The 26302-nt window shown below is 32.9% G+C and overlaps 3 protein-coding genes across 6 annotated transcripts in view; all 3 read right to left on the bottom strand.

The window, feature by feature from the left end:
- The window catches only part of LOC130642132 (chromatin assembly factor 1 subunit A-B-like), a 100990-nt gene that overhangs the window by 52984 nt on the left and 21704 nt on the right, over positions 1-26302 (bottom strand). The gene's annotated exons all lie outside the window — the stretch shown is intronic.
- LOC130642122 (uncharacterized) lies at positions 1978-26181 on the bottom strand. The gene is made up of 12 exons (XM_057449209.1): positions 23684-26181; positions 23173-23234; positions 22048-22141; positions 21818-21898; positions 21096-21220; positions 20306-20636; positions 19966-20042; positions 18276-18506; positions 16911-17558; positions 5107-5266; positions 3248-3383; positions 1978-3169 (listed from the first exon to the last, which is right to left on the bottom strand). The coding sequence occupies exons 1-12, from the start codon at positions 24626-24628 to the stop codon at positions 3027-3029; spliced, it is 3033 nt and encodes a 1010-aa protein (XP_057305192.1). The 5' UTR covers positions 24629-26181; the 3' UTR covers positions 1978-3026.
- Positions 11596-14962, bottom strand: LOC130642171 (arginine kinase-like). Of its 4 annotated transcripts, none has more exons than XM_057449270.1 (2): positions 14812-14962; positions 11596-12979 (listed from the first exon to the last, which is right to left on the bottom strand). In XM_057449270.1, the coding sequence occupies exon 2, from the start codon at positions 12942-12944 to the stop codon at positions 11739-11741; it is 1206 nt and encodes a 401-aa protein (XP_057305253.1). In that variant the 5' UTR covers positions 12945-12979; positions 14812-14962; the 3' UTR covers positions 11596-11738. The 4 variants fall into 4 exon arrangements, with proteins under 4 accessions (XP_057305253.1, XP_057305248.1, XP_057305240.1 ...); XM_057449265.1 differs by lacking the exon at positions 14812-14962 and adding an exon at positions 14636-14797; XM_057449257.1 differs by lacking the exon at positions 14812-14962 and adding an exon at positions 14175-14546.

Below are 26302 nucleotides of genomic sequence, written 5' to 3'. Positions count from 1 at the left end.
CCATCCTAATCAGTCAGAATTTGATAAAAAGAGTTGATTTAATACTTTCGAAAATTTGTAAGTCGCTTGTTCTTAAAAGACATGCACGTAAAGTTGTTATTTACAGGAGGTTGCATTACCACAGTCTAAAAATAAACTTAAAGGATATTGATTTGAGGATACATAATAAATCGTATCCTATGAACCATATGTAACTTTCACAAGCTAACAGACTCCGCCTATGTTTCCTAGCAACAGCCGCCCTTTGTTTACATAGTTGCTTAGTAACTTCTATCTCGATGTGCATAAATTATGCACCGAATTAAAATTCACTATAGCAACGTTCTAGGTTTTTAAAAAGCTACCATTTCTGCCTAAAAAATTATTACTTTGAGAAAACAGTAAAAAAGAATATGGATAAACTAGAGGGCGAAGTATATGTTCATATTTTTCTTTATCAAGGAATGCGCTAGTTCCTCGGAACAGAAATGTGTAACTTCTGAGAGACGAAACAGATATGTTTTTTTTGCGGCAAAAAGGAAGTGAAAATATAGAATAAATATAAATAATTCAACCTGGTGTTAAAAGAAAGGAGGAGAACACAGTTGGAGAGATGTTTCCCGCTGCCTAGAGGGTATTCCCTGATTATCAAAACAAAACTTTACTACGTTATTTTTTGAATGAATGAATGATTGTGAAAGCTGTTTCTGTGGTAAAAAATTTTGCTGGCTCACGTTAGTAACGAATAACGTTTTTTTATTAACGTCAACGAAGTTTCGTACAGCGTAGCTCCTTGTTTCGTATGTCAAACATATTAAAAAATTAAAAAAATGAACTCGTCGCACGCTATATTTTTCTGTTGCATGCTTGTTTAAAATCCACGCTTGTGTTTTCGTTAAATACACTGAATACATTTCGAAACAATGTAGGTTTCGCTGTCAAAATAGTCCCCAGTGGTATCTTGCCCTTTTGACATTCAAACCGCATAAGTACGCGTTACGGGCTTTGGCATGAGGTATCAAACCATAGGGAAGATGTTGTCATTTTGTTCATATTCAATGAAATCACCCACAAGAGAAAGTGGCTACTCTTGTATTTCCCACTTTACCAAGATACGATATATTACTTAATTTTAAAAAGCATTTGATTTATAGAAAAGTTCTTATACAAAAATCATGGGTAGATAACGTTTGTTATTCCCCCCGATGTAGTTTATTCGTTACGCACGTGCCCGGTCAATGTTACGGAAAATTAACATTGCGTCGTCTATTTCGTTAAAAAGTTTTTGCGTCTTTTTAAAGAAATTAAAAAAAACAAGTTTTATAATAATAAGAAGAGACCAATAAATTTCAAGAAGATTTTGTAAGTGATTTTTTGTTTGTTTTAAACATGAATTCGGAATTTATTTTTTAAATTTTGTTTCATCTTTAACCATGTACAATTTTTTATAACAAACAATACATTTTGTCTGTCGCTGGATGTGCTAATTTTTTATGTTGTATTTTTTTATGTTTTTAACTGAACAAAAAATGTAAGAAAATGTCAAATTTGACTTTCTAAAAGCTATTTACAAGGGGAGCCTTTTTATTAACCCCAATCATGCGGTAAAAATGCGCAAATTATTGTTAAATAGATGACTTTTACGAAAAAGCGGCGTAACACTACTTCGGATAAACTATAATATAAAAATATTAAAAATGTGTAGTTTATACTGCTTCCGTGGGTATCGGTGTATTTTTTCCAGGGACTATGACTACCGCAGAGTAATTTTCTAACAGATTCGCGAAAAAATGATACCCAATGGATTCCACGAGCTGACGACTAGTATTGTAATAAGACTCTATTATCATAAACACAAGGGACCTCGTATGAAGTTATTAGCAAAGAAATTATTTTTTGAAAGAGAAAGTGCGGAAACAGCGACAATAAGCAATGGAAAATCATTCACTGGTTAGGTTATTTTGGGATATTTGTACAGTTAAGTATTCCCTTCCATATATGCTGACGCGTGAACTTTATTCAGGATCTATCAGGACTCAATTTTTGATTTTAGTGGCCTACACGAATTTTAAATAAAGCGATGAAAAGTTTACCAGCGTCAGTCCAAATATTGGTATGTTCACATGACTCGTAATTGATCTTACCTCGCTTAAGCTTAAGTCTTTGAAGTTTAAATGATTACAATTTGTTATATAAACTGTACGCATAAATGTTGTCACGAAGATCTACGTGCTGTATGCAAATTTGAAAAATTTAATAAAAAAAAATCTGTTTACAAAATTCGAGATTGTTAAAAATTCATCAAGAAAGAGATCACGTTATCAATGTAACAAGAAGAATTTAAATGAGTAAAATCTGATTGTTCGTTGAGTGACAATTCCAACAAAGCACGACATTAAAAAAATTCAAACAGTGGCTTTTAACAACCACTCTATTCTCATTATTTTACTCGTTTCGAAAATTTAAAAAGAAAAATTTTCAGCTATCTTATCGTCGTTTCATTTCGTCTGACAAAATATTTTTCATCCTCAAAAAAAAAAATATCTTCTCTTTTTTCCGACAATTTTTGTCCGATAAGGTGTATTTAGGATGCCTTCATTATAAATCAATGTATTTAAAACAAAAACAAAAAAATCAACGAGGATCGCTTCAACAAACATTAGTATGAAATCGCTGGGAAAACAAAATATTTTCTCTAAAGTTAAAACACACACTGTAAAAACATTGATAGAAAAATACGCTGAAAATAGGATTCAGGACGAGGTTGGTATCAGGTTTCGTTACGCAAAAGATTGGAATCGCGAATCATGACAGGGCATTATAAAACAGATGTTTCATGACGTCACGCAATCCCGCACAATGACGTAAGCTAACACACAAGTCTCATTGGAAAAACATAGTATCACATCACTTTACAAAATCTTCATTAATATTTTTGTGTCGCGTGGTTTCCATATCATCATATCGATATCATAACACGACGTGGAAGGCAAACTCTTTCCCAGATCTTATCACAGGGAATCAATCTAACGGGAAAGAATAAAGTTTCACACAACTAATTCCATCATCGACTTTTGTATCTCCATCTTGTAATTAACAGGTTTAAAAGATATGCATTGTAATAACAGTTTAGGTAGCGACAGCGTATGGTATTCAGTCCCATCGGAAACAAGTATGGAGTTTTGATAGCCTATAAAAGTCAAGTAAATATGAACAAGCGAGTCAAATTGAAACTTTAATCCAACGGAATCACTCTAAAAATCACAACCTGTATGATTTTCTTTCCTTCTAAATCGCTTGCAGCGAAAACGCCGGCACTGATACAAACTATAGTTTGATATTTTCTGCTGTAGAAGAAGTTCGCATTTTTGTTTTTCGGATATTTTTTCTTGGCACTTGGAAGCCTAAAACAAAACAAGTTACAATATATCTTTAAAACAACGTTATATTTCATAATATTTTTCAAGGCACGCCATTTTCTAAGGGTTTAGGCCTCAAATTGGTCTAAAAATTAAAAAACTACTTGCTTAGCGATTTCCATGCTTTACATTAATTCCCTAAACACTTTTCGTAGCAACCTGCCCCTTTCAGCTTGACTGTGGTGAAATTCTTTCAAAAGCAACATATGTAGCTTATTTTTTTAAAAATATTATATATGAATAATAAAAGTGTTATCATGTTATGAACAAGCGAGTTTATTCTGAGCTATGTAGCTTACTTAGCTACATGTTACTTTTGACAAGTAATGCATTACGTTTGCGTGCATTACGTAGCTTTTGCGTTCGAAAAAATTCGCGTCTGTTATAAGAGGGGCACGACCAAGAAGGGTTCTCAAATCTTTTTACTCTGAAGTTGTGGAAATTTTCTTTGAAAACATACTGAAATATTGTTACTGATAACAGAAAATATGTTTTTACGCGAAATAAAGTTTTATTTAATTATACATTTATTATAGTTTAACAATTTTTTATGTTTCCAGAAATTAGCAAGCTTTCTTTTGGAGCATCTTCTTAAAAAAAATTTTTTTTTCGCGAAGGATACACTCCAATCGATTGTAACTCATATCTGGGCAATCGAAGCTATGTTATATAACGGTGTGAGGTGAGAACAAAACTCCCAGATCAATAAAAAAAGATGAATATTTAAATTGTTTTTTTTTCACAAAAGAAAAACCTGTATTACATATGTTTCTATTTTCACATGAACTGAAGACGATATTACACAAATCTTTATGTAGCGTTCATCGCAGGCTAGCAAATTACGTAACATATTTTTCGTGTTCCTGCACAGCTAGAATAATGAGTGTGTTCAAAGTGTTCTGTAAAATTGCTTGAAGGAACAATGTAATCATTCTTTTATCGAGAAAAGTCTAAATTTTACTATAGGCAGACTTATCTAAATATTTATCACTCAATCTAATAAGAGTTATAACGGGAAACAATGTTTTGACACGTTTTTTGTGCTTTTTCACACTAATTTTTTCTATTTAAAAAGTGACGCAGTAAGGCCGAAAATAAAATATGTGTGAACCGTATACACGGAAACATGGTTCACAGAGAATATGCATGTTATGAGGTTAAGAGTGTAAAAGAATTTTAGCGCCTCTCTCAAAAAGGCTTCCTTTTCGACTTAGCGTTTGACCCGCTACTTTAAAAAAAGCTCCCTTTTTGACTTAGCGCACCTCTCAAATAAGTTTTTTTTTCGACTTAGCGTCCCTCTAAAAAAACCTACCTTCAATTCCTAATGATACTGCTTTCCAAGAGGATCCTGCGAAGGGGGTCTTAACGCGTTTAAAGTTTTCATTCGAGCTACGAAAGTCATGCAAGCACAGCAACCGCTCAACTAGACAACCGCCTAAGATATCAATACTATTCTCATGCTGAGCGCTAATCAGGAAGGAGAGATTCACACTTTTTATAGTCTCTGGCATAACTCAGCCGGGTTTGTAACCCAAGACCTCCCGCACTGGAAGCGAAAGCTCTTACCACAGGGCTACCAGTCTGTAATAACAATAAATAAATTTCGTTTTTAACTTACCGCCCCACTACGATAATTTTTTATAAAACGCCTTATATGTTTTTAGCATTCACGGAGAACAGGGAATACATAAGAAAGAATCCCTCCTACCTCGTGTGTTATTAAACTTCTCTGATACGTAACACCGCCATCTTTATGAGCGACAGATTTCAAAAGGGCAATGTCAACTTGACTCAACTCGAGTATTTTTTCGGCATTGACGTCATCAATATAGAGGTAACATTCTGCTGAACCATCGTCAAAAACACATCTAGTGAACAAAAAAAAAACACATCTAAATAGAATACCGATCAAAAGCTGTAAAATATTTTTACAAGCAAACACATAACACAAAACAAAGCCAGCACCCAAATTGTTCGAGGGTGCCAGGGGTAAATTTTGAGATTCTAACCTTTTAGATAGGTAAAAGCAGACTCGGCAACAGGCTTCCTCATATTATTATAATTGACCAATACTTTTATTAATTATGGCAGGTTGCCGTGCTACTCACCATCACCTGCCAGGCATCCTATATTTCTACGGCCATAAAAACTGGTGCCAAAAGAGTGAAAATAGAATCTTTAGTAATTTAATCTATTTTTTGTCTTTTAAAATATGATTTCCAAAATATACAAAACACTGGCAATCTATCTGAAATCACCAGCTGGAAATTTAAAATTGAATATCTTATTGACGAATATTTGCGCAACACCTTCCAACTTGAGTCAATTATTCACAGGATAGCATTAGAAGACTGAAAAGTTAGGACAAATTCCAAATTAAGAGTACCAAAATTCTTACTATACCTGAGCATTATTCTTATTGCTTTTTTGTTCCAAACAATATACCTGTAGTTTTAAATTCCAGCCTTGATTCTTAAAAAGCATATTTTTACAACAAAAAGTTGTATTTTAAAATTAAAATAAATCTATGTTAACTCCAGCATTTTGTCACAATGTTTGAATTTTTGAAATCCTGGAGAAGTAAGCACACAGACATCATACCTACAAACATACAGTTATAATTCACGGACCGGGACCGGGCCATCTCTGTATAACGACCTACCCGTAAAACCCGGGTAAGCGATATTTTAACCCAAAATCATCATGACTTTATGAATCATTGAGAATAACAGGTTAGTGGTTGAATTAATATCGTAGCTGGAGGAGACATACATTTTTTTTTGAAAACGTGATAGTCAGCGCTTATAACTTATGAAATATTTACATAATCTTGACTTTTTGCATCGATCTTTCACAAGATAAATAAAATAAATCAATGCATTACACATACATTTTGCATATGTTTTTAAAAATTAAGAATTTTTAAAAAGTCACTGCATTATGCAAAAAAATCCAGAGTGAAAAATTAATGATATGGACATTTTGCACAGATAATTGTTAAATATTTAAATTTTTAAAAACAATGTCATAAGAATTCATTTCACTGTATTCACGTTAGCACCATCCCTCACTCCACCCCCAGTCATTAAATTTCATTAAAACGTGCTTAATTAGGAATTACTCTTCTCTCTATGGTGTCACGATTCTCTTTATAATTAACCTGTCAACAAAACATACCCTCAACCCCACCCACTTTCTTCACGTTTTGATAATTTTGATTGAACTCAATTATGGTATTTTCTATAAAGTAATGCAAGACCTCTCATTATCGCCTCATGTTAAACAGAAATTATCAATTAACACCGTCGCCTAATTATAATCATATTTTATTCTAACTAGCCGTTAGCCCGTCGTACGTCATCGATGCGTCGCCGTACTTGCTATTTTGTGTACCCGTAGCGAGCGAACGAGACAGAAGACGGCCCTTATTATAAAGGCTTAACCCGTGAAGAAATTCATGAGTCCGCTAGTCCTTTAAAATTCCCGTCGCAACGAAGTCGATAAAATATATCGCACGTGTCTGTAGCAGGACTCTTTTTAATCGTGGACAGACAGAATACGACTATTAATAAAAAAAATGGGGTAGGGATTAAAAAATCTTCAGAATAGTGGTTGGGTGATATAGGGCGTAGTTTAGACCTGGAAGAAAAGCTCGTTTTGTACTAAAACTTTATCTGGGTCAAGAAGAAGCCGCCCAATCTACAGAAATTTAATAAGGGTGCTTGTGAATACAGTTTTAGCATCATAAAAATGAATATGCCTTATAAGTTGTTTTTAATAAATAACATATTTTTCAGAGAATTGAAGGTCTATAAACGAAATGAATGTAATGTACCAAAACCACAATGCACAAAAGTACGCAAAACCAGCGTCGAAAACATGAGAAAATAAAACAAAAAACTGATCGAAGCACGTATTCTGAAAGCTTACATATACAAATAAAAATATCGAAACAGCAAATATCTCACAACATAGGCATGGTGCCAAATTGGGCGTTTTTATTTAAAAATATTAAATACACAACCTCGAGAAATACATTAAGAAACAGAGAACAAAAGTATTTACAACAAACAAAACTTGTCAACTAAAAGAATAAAAGAACGACTTTTGAACTTTTAAACCGGAATGGCAAGAAAAAAAAAACAAGATGGCCAACTCTGACAAGAGCGGTGGAGGGTGGGGCAACAACAACAACAACAATAACAACGACAGGAACGGTAACAACAATAAGAACGACAAATACTATGACGTCAACGAAAATGAGGACGGCGACTGCCACACAAATGACGACAACAACAACATAACGGAAACATCACTACCGCAAAATAGTACTGGCTGAAATATAAATGACGGATAATCAATCACCATGACAACAAACAATAATAGTTACACAACATATGCAATATATATTTCAAAACAATAAAGGCATGGGTTAACAGTATAATAACACCCATCACCATACTAATGTGAAATTATTAGACGTATTACGTGTTGACATTGTGGCGAAATTCAAATATCAGTTTCCTTGCAGCATTCCTAATTCTCGTCGGAACTCGGTAGTTACTGAGACAAATACCGACGTATTAACAAAATTTGTCGGCAAGTTTTTGCCGACATGGTTTTTATTTAAGCTATGTGTAACTTGAACTTACAAATACAAAAATAAAATAAAAATTGCCCACGCGAAACAAGTTTGTCGGGGCAGAGCGGGTACGTGGTATTTCACGTCAGCAATTTTTGCTGACGTGAAATAAATTAAAATAGACAGGCTGAAATGATAAATGAAGTGTAGCTAGTGGGGAAAATTAGGGTGCTTTTAAACAGTTTAGAAGTGTACTAAGAAGTTTAGGATGCTTTTAAACAGTTTAGAAGTGTACTAAGGAGATTAAGGTGCTTCTAAATAGTTCAGAAGTATACTAAGGGGATTAGGGTGTTTTTGAACAGTTAAGAAGTGTACTAAGGCGGTTAGACCACCCTAATCTCTTAAGAGATTAGGGTGGTTTTGAACAGTTTAGAAGTGTACTTAAGAGATTAGGGTGGTTTTGAACAGTTTAGAAGTTTACTTAAGAGATTAGGGTGGTTTTGAACAGTTTAGAAGTGTACTTAAGAGATTAGGGTGGTTTTGAACAGTTTAGAAGTGTACTTAAGAGATTAGGATGCTTTTAAACAGATTAGATGTGTACTAAGGGGATTAGGGTGCTTTTGAAGTGTACTTCTTGCATCATTTTTGAAGAATGGAAAAAGTGGTACTAGGTGCATATTTAAGCAAGAAGAAAAAAAAAGCATTAGAATTTTTGCAGTAACTGCGTGAATTTTAATTCCGTACATCGTTTTTTATTTGCGCATAATTTTGCACTAACTTTTAGGTGAAGGGATGACTGATAAGCGCTCAAAAAGCTTCATCGACGCCAACTCACATAGATTATCGGTAATTTTTAATCCGAAGAATAATTTGTGCTGAAAAGTGTAATAATACTTAAAAAACCCTTATTGGTTTCGAGATACAGTTAACTCCCGGTAACCGAAAAAAATAGTTCGACTTAACGAGTTATATTAAACAGGCTGAGCCTTGGTGATTAAATACACTGTGTGACATATAATAGTTGTGTAATTTTTCTACAATATTTAATCTCGTTACCCAGAATAAAAAATAAATTTCCGGAGAAAAAAACGAACTGAGAATATATTTCTGTGGCACATCACATACTTCGCCCACCCATACTTAACGCAACGTGTTCCAATTACATGAAACAATTCTATTGATATATCAAGTAAAACATGTGAGTAACATTGCCATAGCAACCGGTAAGTAATTAAGCAACATTTTCTTTGTATGACGTCATACCATGTTAGCAATATATTTATTTCTGTAGTATTTCCCAACAGCAAGACTCCGTTACCATGCCAACACAATATATTTTCTTATATATCTTTTGAATTTATACTTTACATCCTACTAAGTGTGTCAGCTGACTCAGAGGAAAAATAATTTATTGTACTTGTTAAGTGGATTTTCATATCAAGTTATTTTGGGAACAAAAGAGATAACTTTTTGTGTGCTGGCTAACCTGGCGTGTGGGTTGTGGAGGTGGTGTTTTTTTTTACTCTGGAATGCAATGCATTCAAGTACACTGTTGACCCCGACTTCGAACCTTTTCCGCCATGTTTGTTTACATTCATACAGGAATAGCCTCGGTTTTATTTACCGTTCGTATTAATTTATTTATTTGCGAAAAGAAGTATTGGCATAGTTCAAATTTCACCCAATACGTTGTAACCTCCACGTGTTTATAAAAAAGACTTCCTCTAATTTCACTATCAAGATTTTCTAAGAAAAAGTGAATATGAACATAACGAAGAAAAAAAATAAAGATAAAGGAAAATAAAAAATAAAAATAAAGGGAAGATGGATAGGATGTTGTTTTAACATTGTTTTGAGAACGTGAACAGTTCCGTAGTCTAGCAAGATTCTTTATTGTGACTTGAATCTTTTCTTTAAAATTGAACATTACAGAACTGAATTCTTTTGAATCCAATATTCATAAAATAAGTGTAAGGTGATTAAAGCGCGAAAAGCGTACGAACTGGATTAGGGTGTGCTTTTGATCAGTTTAGAAATGTACGAAGGGGATTAGGGTGCTTTTGAAAAGTTTAGAAGTGTACTATGGGGTGCTTTTGAAAAGTTTAGAAGTGTACTAAGGTGATTAAAAAGCTTTTAAAATTTTTAGAAGTGCACTAAGAAGATTAGGGTGCTTTTGAACAGTTTAGAAGTGTACCAAAGGGATTAGGATGTTTTTGAACAGTTTACAAGTATACTAAGGGGATTAGGGTGCTTAGAAGTGTACTTCTTGCATCATTTTTGAAGAATGAAAAAAGTGGTACTAGGAGGATATTTAAGCAAGAAGCAAAAAATACTTTAGAAATTTTTGTAATGATCGTGTGAATTTGAATTCCGTAAATCTCTTTTTCGCGCATTTAATTTCGCGCATCTAGATTTAGCGCAAATTTAACTTCAAAGATTTCGTACTGGTAACTAAGCTTTCTTCAAAGATATCAAATTCAGTTTCTCTCATTCGAAAGCTTAGACACAATCGAATGTGTCAGAGCACATCCTTTAAATCTACCAATTAACACAAAACAACTTCTCCTAGCAAACCCGATGAGCACAAAGTTGCGTAGTCCATCTAACCCTCTTAATTAGTAATAGAATTAACTATATTCGTTTAGGCGATTGAGGGCATTCGCACTAAAACAAAGGATTTCTATATAATAATCACGTCAGAAAAGATTAGTATTCTTAACACAGGAAAGTAGTTTGCCATCTGGCGCAATTCGTCCCACCTTCACTACCCCGATTTCCCTAAGGTAAAACATTATGCTGCCTCTCCTGGCTACTCCAAAGCAAGCGTCCCCCTTTTCATTTGAGGGAAATTATTGTGATTGGTTACGCGACTTGTTTAATCAAGAAAGCTGTGCACATTTTTAGCTTTGTCCTTATATATTCGCATATAATCTTTAAGTTCTAATTTTCCTCCTTTGATTTAACATGTTCCGGGCATCGGTAGTAAACTAAGAAAAAAATTCGAAAAAATTCAGTGAAACCTTATAGCGGACCTCTCTACAACGGATACATTTCTCAGAATCTGACAAAATGACGGTTAAACTCTCATATTGTAGCGAACATTTTATAGCGGGCCATCTATATTTCAAGGTCCCGATTTACATTAACCCTAGAAGTGACCTCTATATAGCAAACACGCCCAGTAATGGGTCAATTAAATATATATTATTTAAAATAATGTTTTACATTAAATTTTCTCCACTAAGACATATGTCTGTTTTTGTTTTTTTGAATGAAAGATGGCATATATCTTTGACTCTTTATTCACCCTAATCTAGTCCTTCGATTTCGACTTTACTTTACCCTAACACCCTCTAAAGCAGGTTTTTAAATGGGGAAAAACTCAATGTAGCCGACACCCCTCCATAGCGGACACTTAGCTATCATAAGGTCCCGATGGTGTCTGATGTTTCTCTGTACTTAAGCATTTGGTAGCATTACAAGCACAATTTGCTAAAATAACTAACAAAATCTTTCAACAGTTTAGCATTATAATTTTGAAGAATGGGAGAACCATGTTAGTAGAAAGATCCATGGTGTTCAATAAAGATCTTGGAGACTAGCAAAACAAGAAAACAACATAATTGGGTGTATAAATTGAAAATGTGCAAGTTAGAAATGTATATAATCCAATACAAAAATACTCTTTAAATTGTGTCCTTTTGATGCTAAGAGCGGGGTTCTTTACACCGTTAGAATTTTTAAATAGATGACAATAATTAGTTATTTGCACAGCTGTCCTCCATTTCAGCTAACTTGTTCGCAAATGTAATCATATCTTGAACCAAAACATACTCAGGGAATCCAAGACGTCTCCAGTTCGAAACATCGATGCGGTCGATAACTTCTGAGTGCTCTCCGGTGCTTCCACGAGCCTGGCAATTCATAGTACGAGCTAGTTCGTCAATTTTTTCAAAACCCATCGATTTGATTAACTTTGGTACTAGTATATGCACAGAACCTCTCATGCCTGTCCCCAAATTTGTTGGACAACATGTCACCATACCTAACATAGGATCAGACATGAAAACATCTTCCTTCTGCGTGATTTTCTTTAAACCCTCCTCGATTGCTTTTGCTCCACGTGCGAGGCGTTCGAACACTCTCTTCACGTCACCACCCTTCTCCATGCTAATAATACGTAAATGATCTCCTTCGTTAATCCACAAAAGAAATGTTTTGTCTTTCGAACAGAAGATTCCCCGACCTTCAGGCCAGTACTGGTGATATCCCGACGCAGCCTGCATTTTGTCTTTTCCTCTGAACAAAAAGTGATCGTCAACAAGTTGTTGTGTTTCTTCGGGCGTCATGGTTGTATGGCGGTAAAAAGTACCGCCCAAATCTTGCAAATTTGGATCATCACTAGAAGAAATATCATGAAACACTTTTTCCATCAGGTCTGCAATGGCAATCCGATTTTCCTTCGAAGCACCAGGATTCAAAGGGAACGCAGCAATGTTACGTGCGCATCGAATGCGCGTGGAAATGATCTTAGCTTTTGCTGACTCAGACAAATCTATGGTGATCTTCGAAACATCCATATCGGTCACGTGTTTCATAGATCCATCCAGTTTGTAACCCTTGTGGTATTTCTCGATGACAGGGTGAAATAGTTCTTTGTATACTGAGTACGACTCCAAATCACCGGCATGACAGCCCATGAACGACGTCGGATAGCACACTCCGGTGTTGATAGCTCTCGCGATGGTCCAACCTGCTTTTTCTGTTTTCAATTGCTTGAGTTTGTTGAACAGTTTTTGATCTACGGTCTGCGCCATCAGTGACTGTTTTTCTTTCGTTTTATGCTCATCAAGTTGTTTAGGCCACTTGTTTTGCGCCAAATCATCGTCCAAAATTAAATCGAAATTGGGATCAATTTTTGCATTCTTCTTGGCTTCACTTAGAGTGACATACGTTGTAGTCATCTTTTGAGATTTTGATTTACTGATGAAGTGGCCCACTAAACAGAAAATTTAAAATATAGTTTCAGTACAACCCTACGAAAATACAAAATAAAAGACATAACAATTTATTAAAACAGAGCATGATTAAAAGTCTTTTTATACAAAAAACATGAATTTATACGTGTAAATACAATTCTGAGCAAGTATCGATGCATTACATCAATTACAACAACAACAACGTTGAACAAGACCACGACGGTAACAACAACAACAGCGGTCACAACGATCACATAACAACAACGTCAATGTAAAATTGAAGACAACAACGTCGACAAATACGGCAACAACAACAATACCAACAACAACAACAACAACAACAGCAATCACAACAACCACATAACAACAACGTCAATGTGAAAATAACAACAACAATATCGACGTCGACGGCAACAACAACAATACCACCACCAACAACAACAACAGCGATCACAACAACCACATAACAACAACGTCAATGTGAAAATAACAACAACAATGTCGACGTCGACGGCAACAGACACAAGCACAACCGAGCCTTGTCATGCTTTTCTACAAAATGTGTCCAAATTCATAGTGTCTTTTCTTGGACACATTTTCAAACGGATACGTGTTTAAACACAGCCGTCGCAGCAAAAGCGAAAAAGTGTACAAACTATAATCACAGAGTAGCAATAGAACAAATTGTCTTTACAAAATCACGTACAATTAATTATGTGTTGTGTCAAAATTAAATAGCTATTTAATTACATGTAGATTTTATTTCACTTCAATACAACGATTATAGCGATATGAATCGAATATCTTCTATTGAATATTTTTCGAACATATTACCAAAGACAAGCTCGGTCAGCTTGGTTTCCATACGAAACTAATTCGGGAGCAAAACTGTTGCAAAAACAAAAAAAATATTTTAACAACACTAAGTAATAACACTAAGTACGATATGGCTAAATCATTTTCTTATACAAAATATATCTCTATTAAAATCGTAGCTCTTGGCCGCTAACTAATAAACAATTGATGTACAGCTGGCTCAACGACTTTTAGCTCTTATGGAAACCAGACTTAAGTGTCCATGCATACGCAAACAATAAAGTTGGACAGCATGCGTTGAAATTATGTGATACCGCAACTTCAAAACTTATTATACCGTTTTAAGTAAAATCTTTAAATAATCAAAGAAAAAATTTAATTTTAAACAAATATTCCTACTTGTTCGTATTGCGTGTAAAAAACTTGTACATTTCTTTTTATCAAACTTTAGTTTGATATTTGAGATATTAAGATATTTATTTGCTTGTAAAACACACAGCAAATTATAACATATAAATAAATCGTTTCTTCTTTGAACACTGTCGTATACACAATAAAAAAATTGAATTATCACAAAAAAGAATAGCCAACTTGGGATAAACGACATTTTTGTTAATAAGCGCAGCTTTACTTTTCATATAAATTTGTTTTTGCAGCAACCTATTATTTTGCCAAAAGATTTAAAATGCATAAAAAGAATGACATTATTTTTACGTCATGATAAAAACATGAACAAAATATAAAACTTTTAACAAAGTATCAAGAAGGTTTATAAATTTTTGAACATAAATTAAGTTTTACGCCAGAGGGTACAAAGAAAATTGTAACCCGTTACATTGCGACAATTTTGAAGTACTTACTCTTTTGTACGATACTATTTACACCAAGCAATAAATATACGAACACGGTATTGCCGCAGTTTTTAAAAACTGCACGCTTGTAACAAACAAAAAACAAAACAAACACACACACAAACTTGCCGAAATAATAATAAATATAAACAGTAAATGTAAAAATAGACACTATTTACTCTTACCTTGATATTGAAAAAAGCTTTGTTCTGCGTTGCAGATTGTTGAAACGATGGAATTTTTCGCAGGAAATTTATTTCTCAAAACACTTCAGCGAGCGCGTAGATGTAAAAATGTTTATCGCAAAAGACAAGCCACAAAAAAACTTAATGCAATCATAAATAATTTCGTGGGATAAATTTTAATTTTTTAAAAAAATTAATTTATAATCTCGCAACCATCTATTTCGTACAAGACGTAAATAATTTATTCATAGGTTTTATACACCAAAACTCTTCGAACAAAAAAAGCAACGGTGCTATTTTAAACTGAAATAGAAATAAAAAATAGATCTTGAAGGTGATAAGAAGTGAAACTATGCAATCAAAAAATAAATTTAAAGAGGAAGTCGAAAAGTCGGCACCATGTTGGCACAGTAAAACTGAGGACTGTATTTACAAAATGCGTTACAATTTGTTGGATATTTTCTTTAAAGATTGTAGGCAAGATTGCACTTACAAAAACAACCATTATAGCCAGGTTCAATGCTATTATACCAGTCTAGTGTTTTGAAGTAGCGATTTTTTCATTTCTGGTTAACACTAGACATTTCAATGTGGGGAAATCAACAGATTATATATTGCATTTCGTGTACCCGTAGCACAGCTATAAAATTGCGCAGAGACAGACAACGTGTTTTTAGCCTGTTCCTTATATCCACCTAACACGAAGTGATAAATCCGCAGGGTTGCCCGTTCCTTATACCCCGTAGCTTAACCCGTGTTTCGGCTGCCGTACACAGCACGAAATAACCCATATAAGACTAGCCGGTAGACCGTGGATAAATCCACAGGGTTGCCCGTCCTTTAAATATCGCATTATATCGTGTATCCATTGCACGATTATGAATTAACGCAGAGAGAGAGATAGATAAACAACAGGAATTATAAATATAGATATGTGTAGACATTGTGACAAGCAGCGAGTCAATTTAACCTCACCAAAGAGATGTCAAGGGCTGTAATTTGATATATCATGCAAAGTAAAATTTTTTTGTAAATAACCAGCTTACATGCAATCAGCACAGGAATAATAGCACAAACAACTAGGTAACCAAAACATTTAACATCTTTCTGTACAGTGTATTTTTATCTTACTAAATCTTTCTTTATGCTATAGTGCATCTGGTAACAACAGAAAGCGATCTACGTTGATGCTTTCTCACAAAAAATATTCATCATTAAAAAAACATTGTCTTGCACGCGTAACAACAGTTAAAGGTTGGTTTTCAGTTATTGTTGTGCAAATGCAGTACAGATAAAAGAAATTCTATCTTTACAATACTTTTTAAACAACATCTCTTGTGTCATTTTGACGTACAACACGTATTTCCATTGAAGTGGTAACATCAATTGTCGGAAAACTGTTGTGTGACAATTGCTCAAGTTGTTTTATCTATATTTATTAAATAAAAACCTGCCTTAAGTTTACTAAGTGTTGTGCGCAAGTTGTGCAACAAAAAAGTAATTAATAGATTCCCTTTTTGTGCGCTTACCATGTTGGCAAATATTGCGCGTATATGTCAATTTTGTTTCAACTTTTTCCGCCCATTCACCATTCCGCTACTACCATAGCTCACCCTACTTTTCAATAGCTATAAATCAATGAAAATCGTAACTATAATCCCTGCAAAAAGCGAATACCTTCAGTTCGGTGGCGCTGCACTTGATTCACTGACAAATTGACACTGGTTACGACGTCTAAACTAAGTCAAAATTCTTTAGACTTACAGTCGATACTATAATAAGCGTTAGTGTCATCGATTTTTGTCCGCTAATAAAAGGTTAGGGTTAGCTTCAATTTCCCGCTTTAATTACACGGGAATTAGGTCTAGAAATCCAAGAGTTACCTTAAGCGAATTACTTTTCGCGACTTTCGCGATTTTTTTCAATTTCACGAAAATTCGCTAAAATCTGTTTCCACGAAATTTATATTTTTTCCTGTTTAAAAAACGATCTACACTAGCTTTTCTCTTCTAGAACTACATACAAAAACTGGGGAAATCGATATCAGGCTGTGAAACCGAAAAACTTTACTGATTTACAAAACAAGAACATAACTTTACCTCAGTTCAAGTGCAAATGTCCTTCGTCCTTGACAGCCAGGAGAACAAACATTTTCTTGAATATGTTTGAAACATTCCATACATTTCCATCTCCCATGCACAGAATGAACCAAACTGATCCTGCCGATGATCAAAAACACGCCGTTGCTACGGTGATTTAAATTTAAATTCGTGTTTTGGTAACATGAAATAACCATCGTTTTTTCCATTTCAACGTCAGCCTCTTCCTCTCTCTGATGTATCAAATCTCTTAAACTTTTAAAGGTGGATGGAGGGTAGGTGAGGATCTCCAACGCAGAGCTAAGATTCACCTTATAATAAACGCTACCCCTTTTACTGGTAACTTTATTAACATTTGTTATTTTAATAAGAGCACCTGGAAGAAGAGCCAACGGATATCGCAATTTATTTGAGTCAAAATAAATCGAAAGTTTCTCTTTTGATTCGTGCTCCAATACACGAAGTATCAACACAGATGTTGTTAGGGGATAAAAGCTTTGATTCGATTGGATGATTGATGTTGGATGTATTCGACCAATACTGGGTATATATACCATGTTGTCATGGTGAAGTTCGACATCATAACTAAGATGCTGGGACCTTTTAAATTCTCGAGCAATAACCGTACCAGTAACAATATTTTTTTGGCTAAAATAAAATTTCAAATACTCAGTAATTCAATATTGCTCTACTTCTACATAATTCGCACAAATTTTAACATAGCTTTTTCACTTGTTCGAAAAATCTAGAAAATGGGTGTGGTTAGTTTTTAAAACACATTACGTAAGCTTCACCAATACGCGTCAGTCGCAGGATCCTTAAAAAATCAAAATATGTGATTCTTTTTACAGTTACTTGATATAAACCAATAGCATGCGAAGAAAAAATAATTTCTCACAAATAAAAATGATGCGAAAATAAAATTATTGCGAGCATTTTTTTTGAAATATCTATATCTGCATTTTTTTTTGTTCTTCTAATTGTCAACAAAAAGTTAGCATTTTCCCCTTACAACTGCTGATAGCTCTCCTTCACATGCACTATTTAATTTATTGAAACAAGTTATTAGAAAGAAACGGGTCCTTTGTATCGCGAGCTTCATTTTATGGTCAAATATCCTAACAATCATTGAAAAAGACTGATATCAGAGAAATTATAAATTTTTATTTATTTGCCAAACTAATGATAAGATTAAATTGAGTGGTAAATATTAAATGCGAATGTTAAACAACGACAACAACAACAACGACGTCATGAACAACAACAACAACAACAATAAAAACAAAAACGACGACGGCGACAATAATGACGGCAAAAACAACAACAACGACGACAACAACACCACCAACAAAAACAAAAATCTACCTATCAATTGTGGTTTCTTCAATTCTTGGTTTCTTGGTAACCGCAACGGTTTCATTTTCGGTTACAGCTGTTACGTTGGTCGATTCAACTGTGATATATTGTTTTTGTAGATGTTTTTCTGATATTTTAGCAGTTGGTTTATCCAGCTCCAAATACGCAAACTTTTCCCAAACAAGTTTAAACTTCTTTACGAACACGAACGCTTCATCAAACTCATGATATTGAGATAATCTAAGAAGAGAAATTCTAGTACTATTTTTATGCTCTCATTTCAAATTATTTCAAATTTATGATGTAATATTAATTTTTTTAACTAGTGTCAAATTTTAAGTAGATACACCTTTTTTTCAAGAAAATGAGCCTTAAAAGCCTCAAAATCCCCAGCCTCAGTGTGTTAAGATCCAATTTTATATTATTTTTATATTATTATCCTTTATATTTACATTTACAGTTATTAAATCACCATAATTTCAAAACACAACAATATCAAGTTTCTTTTTTTCAGTCAAATACACATCTTTGTGGTCTGTTGTTTATATTTTCCGCCAACAGGGATGAGTGCACATGTACATTTTTTATGCAAAATCTTATGTTGCATGGGAAGTGGTACTAACCTTTTGTGTAAACAGTGGTCTAATTGTCAAAGAAACAAGAAGGAAATTTTGGTACCCCATAAATCAGGACTTATTACGCTCTATTCATTAAAAAGTTAGACACCTGCATGAAATATTATCAAAGAAATCAAATAGACCCTACATGGCAATAAATTTTGCAACTTAAGAAATTTGTTGTGGAATGGGAGATTATCTCTAGAGAAATTTCGGCAAACTTTTGACTGAAAATTCTCGTTTCACTATCAAACCTTAAAGAGTGACGTCGAATATAACGAAATTTCAGAAATGAACAAAAAATGAAGAAGGTTTGTGAAAAATTTAAATAAAGGAATTTGAGAAGCTTTATATGTTCGTACCATCAAACAAGGCAATGCATGATGGTATAGTGTACTCAGTATAAATAAAATTATAAATAACACAACAAAGATGCACAAAACTACTGATCCCATATCAACTCACAACAAACAAGAATCAATATAATTACTAAAAAATTCAGAGAGAAAAAGGTTTTCTTAAATAATTTTTTTTACAAAAAGAAAAGTAAAAGTCTTGAAATTTTTTGCAGACAAAAATAATGTCATTGCATAAAATGTTTTATTTCAGAACAAGGATCATGTCAGCAAGCGAAAAAAAAAACAGGACGATTGGCAAATCTAACGTTTCACGTTTTCAGGAGTTTGCAACCATTCATAGAGTAACATAGACTTTTGTTTTTTTCATGCACATTTCCAGTACCAAAACAGAAAAGGATACCCATAGCAATTTAAGGATTTCCAGTACTGTCGGCCACCTTATTTTAACTTTCATTTTGAAAACAAAGTGGACTCATAGACCTGAGAATGCAATTAGAACAAAGTTCCTTGTCTTAAAAGTTGAGGAATCACTTTCATACAACGAAGTAGCATTTGTGATAAGACAGATATGTGGAACTGCTGAGCTAGCGATCCAACATCAATTTGTAGCAACCGAAACAATTTCTGGAGCTTTCAACAAAAAAAAGAGTTTTTGAACATTTATAGAGTTATGAACACAGAACAACAAAGACTTAAGCAAGTGTAAAAATTTTAAAATTTTACCCTGTTATGAGTATCTCATTGTCTCCACTGATCAGTTTCGGCATTCCGTTCTCATACTTAACTAAACCGAAAATCACCTGTAAAAAAGAAACAGCAAAACATTATTTTAACCAATGAAAAAAAGATTTTTTAAAGTAAAAACAAAAAACAAAATCTAAACCACTTTAGGTATCTTCAAGTAGTCTAAAAATTGAGAACCTGATTAAATTCTTTAGACGTTTAGCTATTTTAAGTTTGAAAAACATTTTTCGACAGAAGCGTACAATAGAAATTTTTGGTTATCACTAAAAGTAACAAAGGTTGAGGTGTCAATTCCAAAGAAATTGGGAGAAAGCCTTACTAATTGTTTTTCCAGTGATTCTGAATCAATTGTCGTGTACTCCCATTTATTATCATCACACACGTTCTGATACTGGTCAAACTCACGCCCATTCATCCAATCCAACGAAGATGTTAACCATTTTGAAGTCTCACTATCTTCATATTCTTCACAAATATGAAGCAGATCTTTTACGAACATAAGATGCACTGATGGTTGTTTTAATCTTTGTGTAAAAACACAAGCATGAGGGAGATCAATAAATTCTGAAAATATCGATCTTTTGTTTTCGCTTGCAGTAAAAGAGGATAGGATTTTAAAAACACTCCTCCAAAAGTCACTTTGCGCCCAACTATAAAAAAAAAATATAACAAAAAAAAATTATGTAAATCTGCAAAAAAAAAAAAAATAAATAAACAAATAAATTCCAGTAAACTAGAGTGAAAGCTATTTAGAACTATTTATTTTTGAACCTGATAATAAAAGACTTAAACAAGAAGATTTTAAAACAAATTCAAATTTAACAACATTCTATCTAATAGGTAACAAGAATGGAAAAAATAACACAAAGTGGAATAACTAGGTATTTTTCCTAAAAGTTAGAATTTTTTACCATTTTAAAAAAAGCCAAAAATTAGAATGCTGGGAGGTTTAAAAACTAAACAAACATTTTAAATTTGGAGTAGAAAAACAAAAATATTTATGCGTTCTTATTTTAGATCTACAGTAAAACAAGAATCCAATCATTTACACATTAACACATGTTAACAAGTCAATAACAACAGATACTAACAACAAGTAAAGTACATACTTGTTTACTTCACAAGACTTATGAAGTGAGTTAATCTTTTTTAAACTCTGGATGATCCACAAATATTCTGACGCTGATAATTCTTGGCATTTTGAAGCGATTGGGTGAAGTTGGGCAACAAATGGCTACAGGAGAAGATTTTCATCATCATTTACATGTTATTAATATGCCTTAATTATGCACAGCACTTTCAAAAACCACACATACAATAATATCCTCATGCAATAATTTTTGAATAATTACACAATGTTCAAGCTTTTTTCTGGCACCATTTCCTTTTTAAATAAAATATAGTAATTTAAATCTTCTACAGAAATTATAGCGCAATTGAATGGCTGTCCAACCAAGGTGATAGTTAATAAAGTGTTGATATTCCGGTTGGACATGTGTTATCACACAGTTCCTGATCGCCATTCGCAATGATCAACGAAGATTAATCAGTTACCTAAATCTAGGCCTGTGTGATAGTGTTTGCTCAAATATTCACTATTTGTGACCCCCTCCCTTGTTCACTCCAGTTTGCTTTTGGCCTATTTCACTACTCCGTAAGTACATACTTGAGACTTCATCCCTGTCTCTACGAAAAGCAAGTCCTCGTAACGCTAAAAACGTTAAACAATTTTTTGTGGGGAAATAAGACATTAGGCTGAATTTAGGCATAATAAATAGTCTTTAGGGATTTCTTTAAAGGGATAGTAAAAGGTAAAATACCCATAACACACATTAAATGAAGTTTCATCATCTGAAAATCGTTTGATTTGTACAGTACTGATGGTACAACAACATAAAATCACTTCGTCTTCCTATAACAAATTCATTTAAACATTTCAACAAGTCACAAGTCAGAAGATTATATGAAATGATTGTAAGTCGTACAGAAAAAGTAAAAAAACACAACAATTGTTTGTGCTAACTTGAAATAGTTTTGATAAGATTCAACAGACTTACGTACTATGTCAAGTTTGTGAACATTATATAACATGATACTTGCACCCTTTCGTAAACCCTTTCCAAGGCCTAAGCAAGGTTGATGAGATAGAAGTAGTCTAGAATGGTAAGAGTGAGAACTATATTTCCCAAGAAATATTAAGCGTTGTGTTTGCTAGCCAAAATATATATTTTGCCAAGCAACCTACATAATGTTTTAAGTCTTGTGATAGAACAAAACAAACAATTCAACAAGAGCAGATTATATTTGGATAAGTTTACCTTAAAGGGAACCCAAAGTATAAAAAGATGTTTTTGCTGACAACCAAATAACTCAGGATCTGCAACTTGGTAAACTTGTAAAGCCCTGTATGTTTACTCACAAAATTTTATTGCAAACGGACATAAAGATCCCAAGTTATTGGGTCGCGGCAAAAAATTAAGAGGCCTGGGATGAGCAAACAAGTGTCATTTTGGAAAAAAATTTATATTAATCAATTAAACTTTATAATATCTATGCATTGATAAAGTTTGGATGCACACCCCTCTACAGGTTTAGAATTACTGATGAAAGAAAATTTCCAAATTTGCTATTACTTAAATATGACATCATAATTCATGTAGCATAATTAAATCTGAAATTCTTTAAATGAGAATATCGTGAGAACGAAAAGAGCTTTTTAAAAATTTTGTTAGCAAACTTTTTAAGCTCTATAATATAAGTCCAACATCATTTAAGGGAACTAATTTTGCAGGAATATTTTTACTTAGATTTGGCATTTATTTATCTATTTTGTTTATGCCAGCGAAATATTTCAGGGCAGTTAATCCGCGAAAATAAATTCCTGCAACATTTTTTAATCAACAAACTTTGTGAAAATTTGTCCTTAACACTGTTATTCTAAAGTCATTTATACTGAAAAGTCATTTAGTTATAAAAATGAGAGCTAAAAAATCAAGCAACCGCAATAATTTATTCCATGAAAAATTGAAATCTATTCAATTTGCAAAATTAATTCTTGAAAAATAATTTTTTTCACTAGCAAAGTTTACTCCTGCGACAATTAGTTCCCTTTTTTCGAACGAAAAAATGTATTTGTTAGTTATTTGTTTCAATAGAAGATTAACTTTTCAACACCATTTATCTTACTTGATTTTGTAGTCTAAATAGTATAAACCAAACTCTGCATCTTTAGTGCTTGTGATTACGCCCTATGTAAATAAATAAATATATAACTAAATTCTTATAGGGAAGAAGACAAATAGCACTTTTCATAAGCATTGATGTTATAATAGATGTTAACCAAATGTTACATGACAATCATAAGCATTGTCATGTAACATTTGGTTAACATTTATTTTTTTAGTAGCAAAACTAACAATAACATTATCCATTTAATTTGAAAGCTGAGTAAGCTAGAATGTAGAAAGATGTGTCACAAAGTTTTATTTCACAATCTCTACATCAGTTCAACAACTCGTGTTTACACTAGATTTTTTAAAAATCATTACGTACCTATTAATTCAGTAAAGTTAAGTAACAATGTTAGGCTTGAGCATATGGCTCTTAAAGGGTGAAAGGTAAACAATCTGCAAGCAAGAATGAACTTATTTGAATTACTACATAATAAAAATTATAATAAAAAATTCATTACACTTACAGTATAATGAACAGTGTTGAGATGAAGATGAGCTGGCTCAATAATGACTTTCTTATTCACATCTACAGTAAAACTGATCGCAGAAGCTTGTTTTGCACACAATATTATTCGTTCTTCTTCTTTCCCTTTATTCATTACAGTATGTTTTAGGTTGGTCATTTGAGCAATATGAAATAATTGAATACAGTTATTCCAGTGTATGTTTTCATAACCATGAATAACAACAACTACAGATTTTGCTGTATTATAAACACATTGAAGACGAATTAAAAAGAACGGGTTACACCCTCGTAACTTGTGAATAGGAGATTTGGAGACGACAAGACCTTTCAAATTTATCATTTTATGATTTTTGGGTGACTGATACATTTCAAAGTATTCTGAAATAGACATAAAACTTGTTTCAGTGGCAAAGTTTGATGCATCATTTTTTGCTAATGTGAACAATACCAAATCGTTTATTTCAACATAATCAAGAAGATCTTTTCGAAGTTCTCCGAAATAACTAAATATTGGTTTTTCAGCACAGTTGGATGGTATATACGACCAGTTAGTTAGCATGACAATTTCATCATTTAAAGCCTTGTTTGCTTTTGATAAAAGCAAGCATTCAATCTCACCAGTTCCATCTTTCAGAAGATAAGCATTACTTTGATCTAATTTTTGCCAGCTTAAACAACAAACTAAAACATATCTATTTTTAGATGCTTTATGTTTATCCTCACTTAATGATAATGTACTCACAAACCCATTTTTTATTGAACGAATGTCTTGGATTGTTACGAAAGTTGCGGTCGACAAAAAATCACACGCCTCCGTAAACTGAAGAATATTCTGTTGCTTGCAATAATTTTGTATAAATAACAGGGAATATTGCAAGTTATGTTGTATACTTGGGAATTGTTTGTTTACATATGAAGAAAATAATTTAAGCCATGGATGCATCACTAAATTAAATCATTACAATAAACAAATTTTAACAATGCATGACAATCAAGATAAAAGTAGCACAGGACTTATGTTTACAACGTTGTTGATAGACAGCAAACAAAAATATTTTAGTTAAGCTAAAGGAAAAAAATATTACTAGCCTAAGTTTTAAATGCAACACTTTCAAAACCTTTTAAAAACTTAAAGGATATAAAATAACATTAACACACTATGTTAAGTTTTTTAAACCTGCAGAGGTGAGTAACTTGTGATATCTTGAACTCTCGAGAGAATTAGGGGAGAGATTTTATGCAATTGTACATACTCAGGTCACAACTCTCCCTGGTGTAAGCTCTTTAGACTAAACTGAATTCACCTCTAACAAGACCATTGTAATTGTGTATACAAAGCTGCTGTGGCTCTTCACACCAAAGTAAAACTGAAAAGCAAACGTATATCAACATTAAAATAAAATAAAACTGATAGCTATTTTTTAACAGAAGGCAAAAAATACATGTTTGCCAAATTAAAACTGCTTTAAAAATATTAGCCTTAAATATATAGTGGCAATTTCCTATATCAGTTAAGAAATTGTTTGAAAGATAAAAAAAGTTGAGCAAAAATGGAAAGAAATCAAACTATATACTCTAGCCTAATTGTAGGGACACCAACACCAAATTACAGAAAACCTTGCCACTCATTTCGATTGAATACTTTAATACTTCCCTTATGTTTATTCTTTGCAAAAACTACCCCTCCCTACCCCAACTTTCAAACTGAAGGAAATTGCCATTTTCCTACATTAGGTTACCAAGAGCAGTGCACAATCCAAAAATATTCAGATAATTCTAGCTGAAAATAAACAAAATGAAATAAAAAAAGACCTTGCTTAAATTTTGTGTTGTGCAAGGGGGCTGGAGAGGTTAAGAGCAATACAATTTGTTGCTAGGTAATGCCTCTTGTAACAAATTATTTATATATACAAGAATGAGAATTAAAACACATATTTTAATAAAAAATAATGACTGAAACAAATAAAAATTATATTCACAAAAACTGGAATTGAAAAATCATGCAAACAAACAAATGCAAACAAATGGATTACTTCAAACATATGTTAGTAAAACCTTTAATATATCAATAATCTCTATCCCAAAAATAATAGACATTGTAGTGGTATAAGAAAAATCAACACATACTGTGTAAAACAATGCTTGCTGGAGGATTAATCTTTCCCTTGCTTTGATATCAATACATAAAGCTGAGAAAACAGACTTTCTCAGTGTCTTTACGCCTTATTTTACAGTTATTTCCCTTTTGACTAAACACCAGTATCAGTAAAATAAAAACTAAAATAATAAAAGAACATAACAAGAGAGAAAAAAATTAGTGTATTAATGAAAGTAACCATCATGTAATTTTATTATCCAAACATATTTACTATAACAGAGAAAGAATATATCTGATAAAAAATTGTCTTGTCTGCATGACGCTACCGTATCAATATTTGAAGATTGCAGTCTGGTATGTGCACAACCCACCAGCAGGTTGTGCGCATCCAGACATGTTATTGCATAATTTGAACGTTAAAAACCAAAGTTGTAAAAACATAATCACATTAAATGAATACATGACACAAAAAAGAATAAAAGATGCATAATTAAAACCTAAAAATGTCTAAAATGAAAT

The sequence above is a fragment of the Hydractinia symbiolongicarpus genome, chromosome 1 (assembly GCF_029227915.1).
Source record: "Hydractinia symbiolongicarpus strain clone_291-10 chromosome 1, HSymV2.1, whole genome shotgun sequence".
In the NCBI taxonomy this organism is placed as follows: domain Eukaryota; kingdom Metazoa; phylum Cnidaria; class Hydrozoa; order Anthoathecata; family Hydractiniidae; genus Hydractinia; species Hydractinia symbiolongicarpus.
Note: the sequence above shows the minus strand (reverse complement) of the source record. Positions and strands in the feature narration are given on the sequence as shown.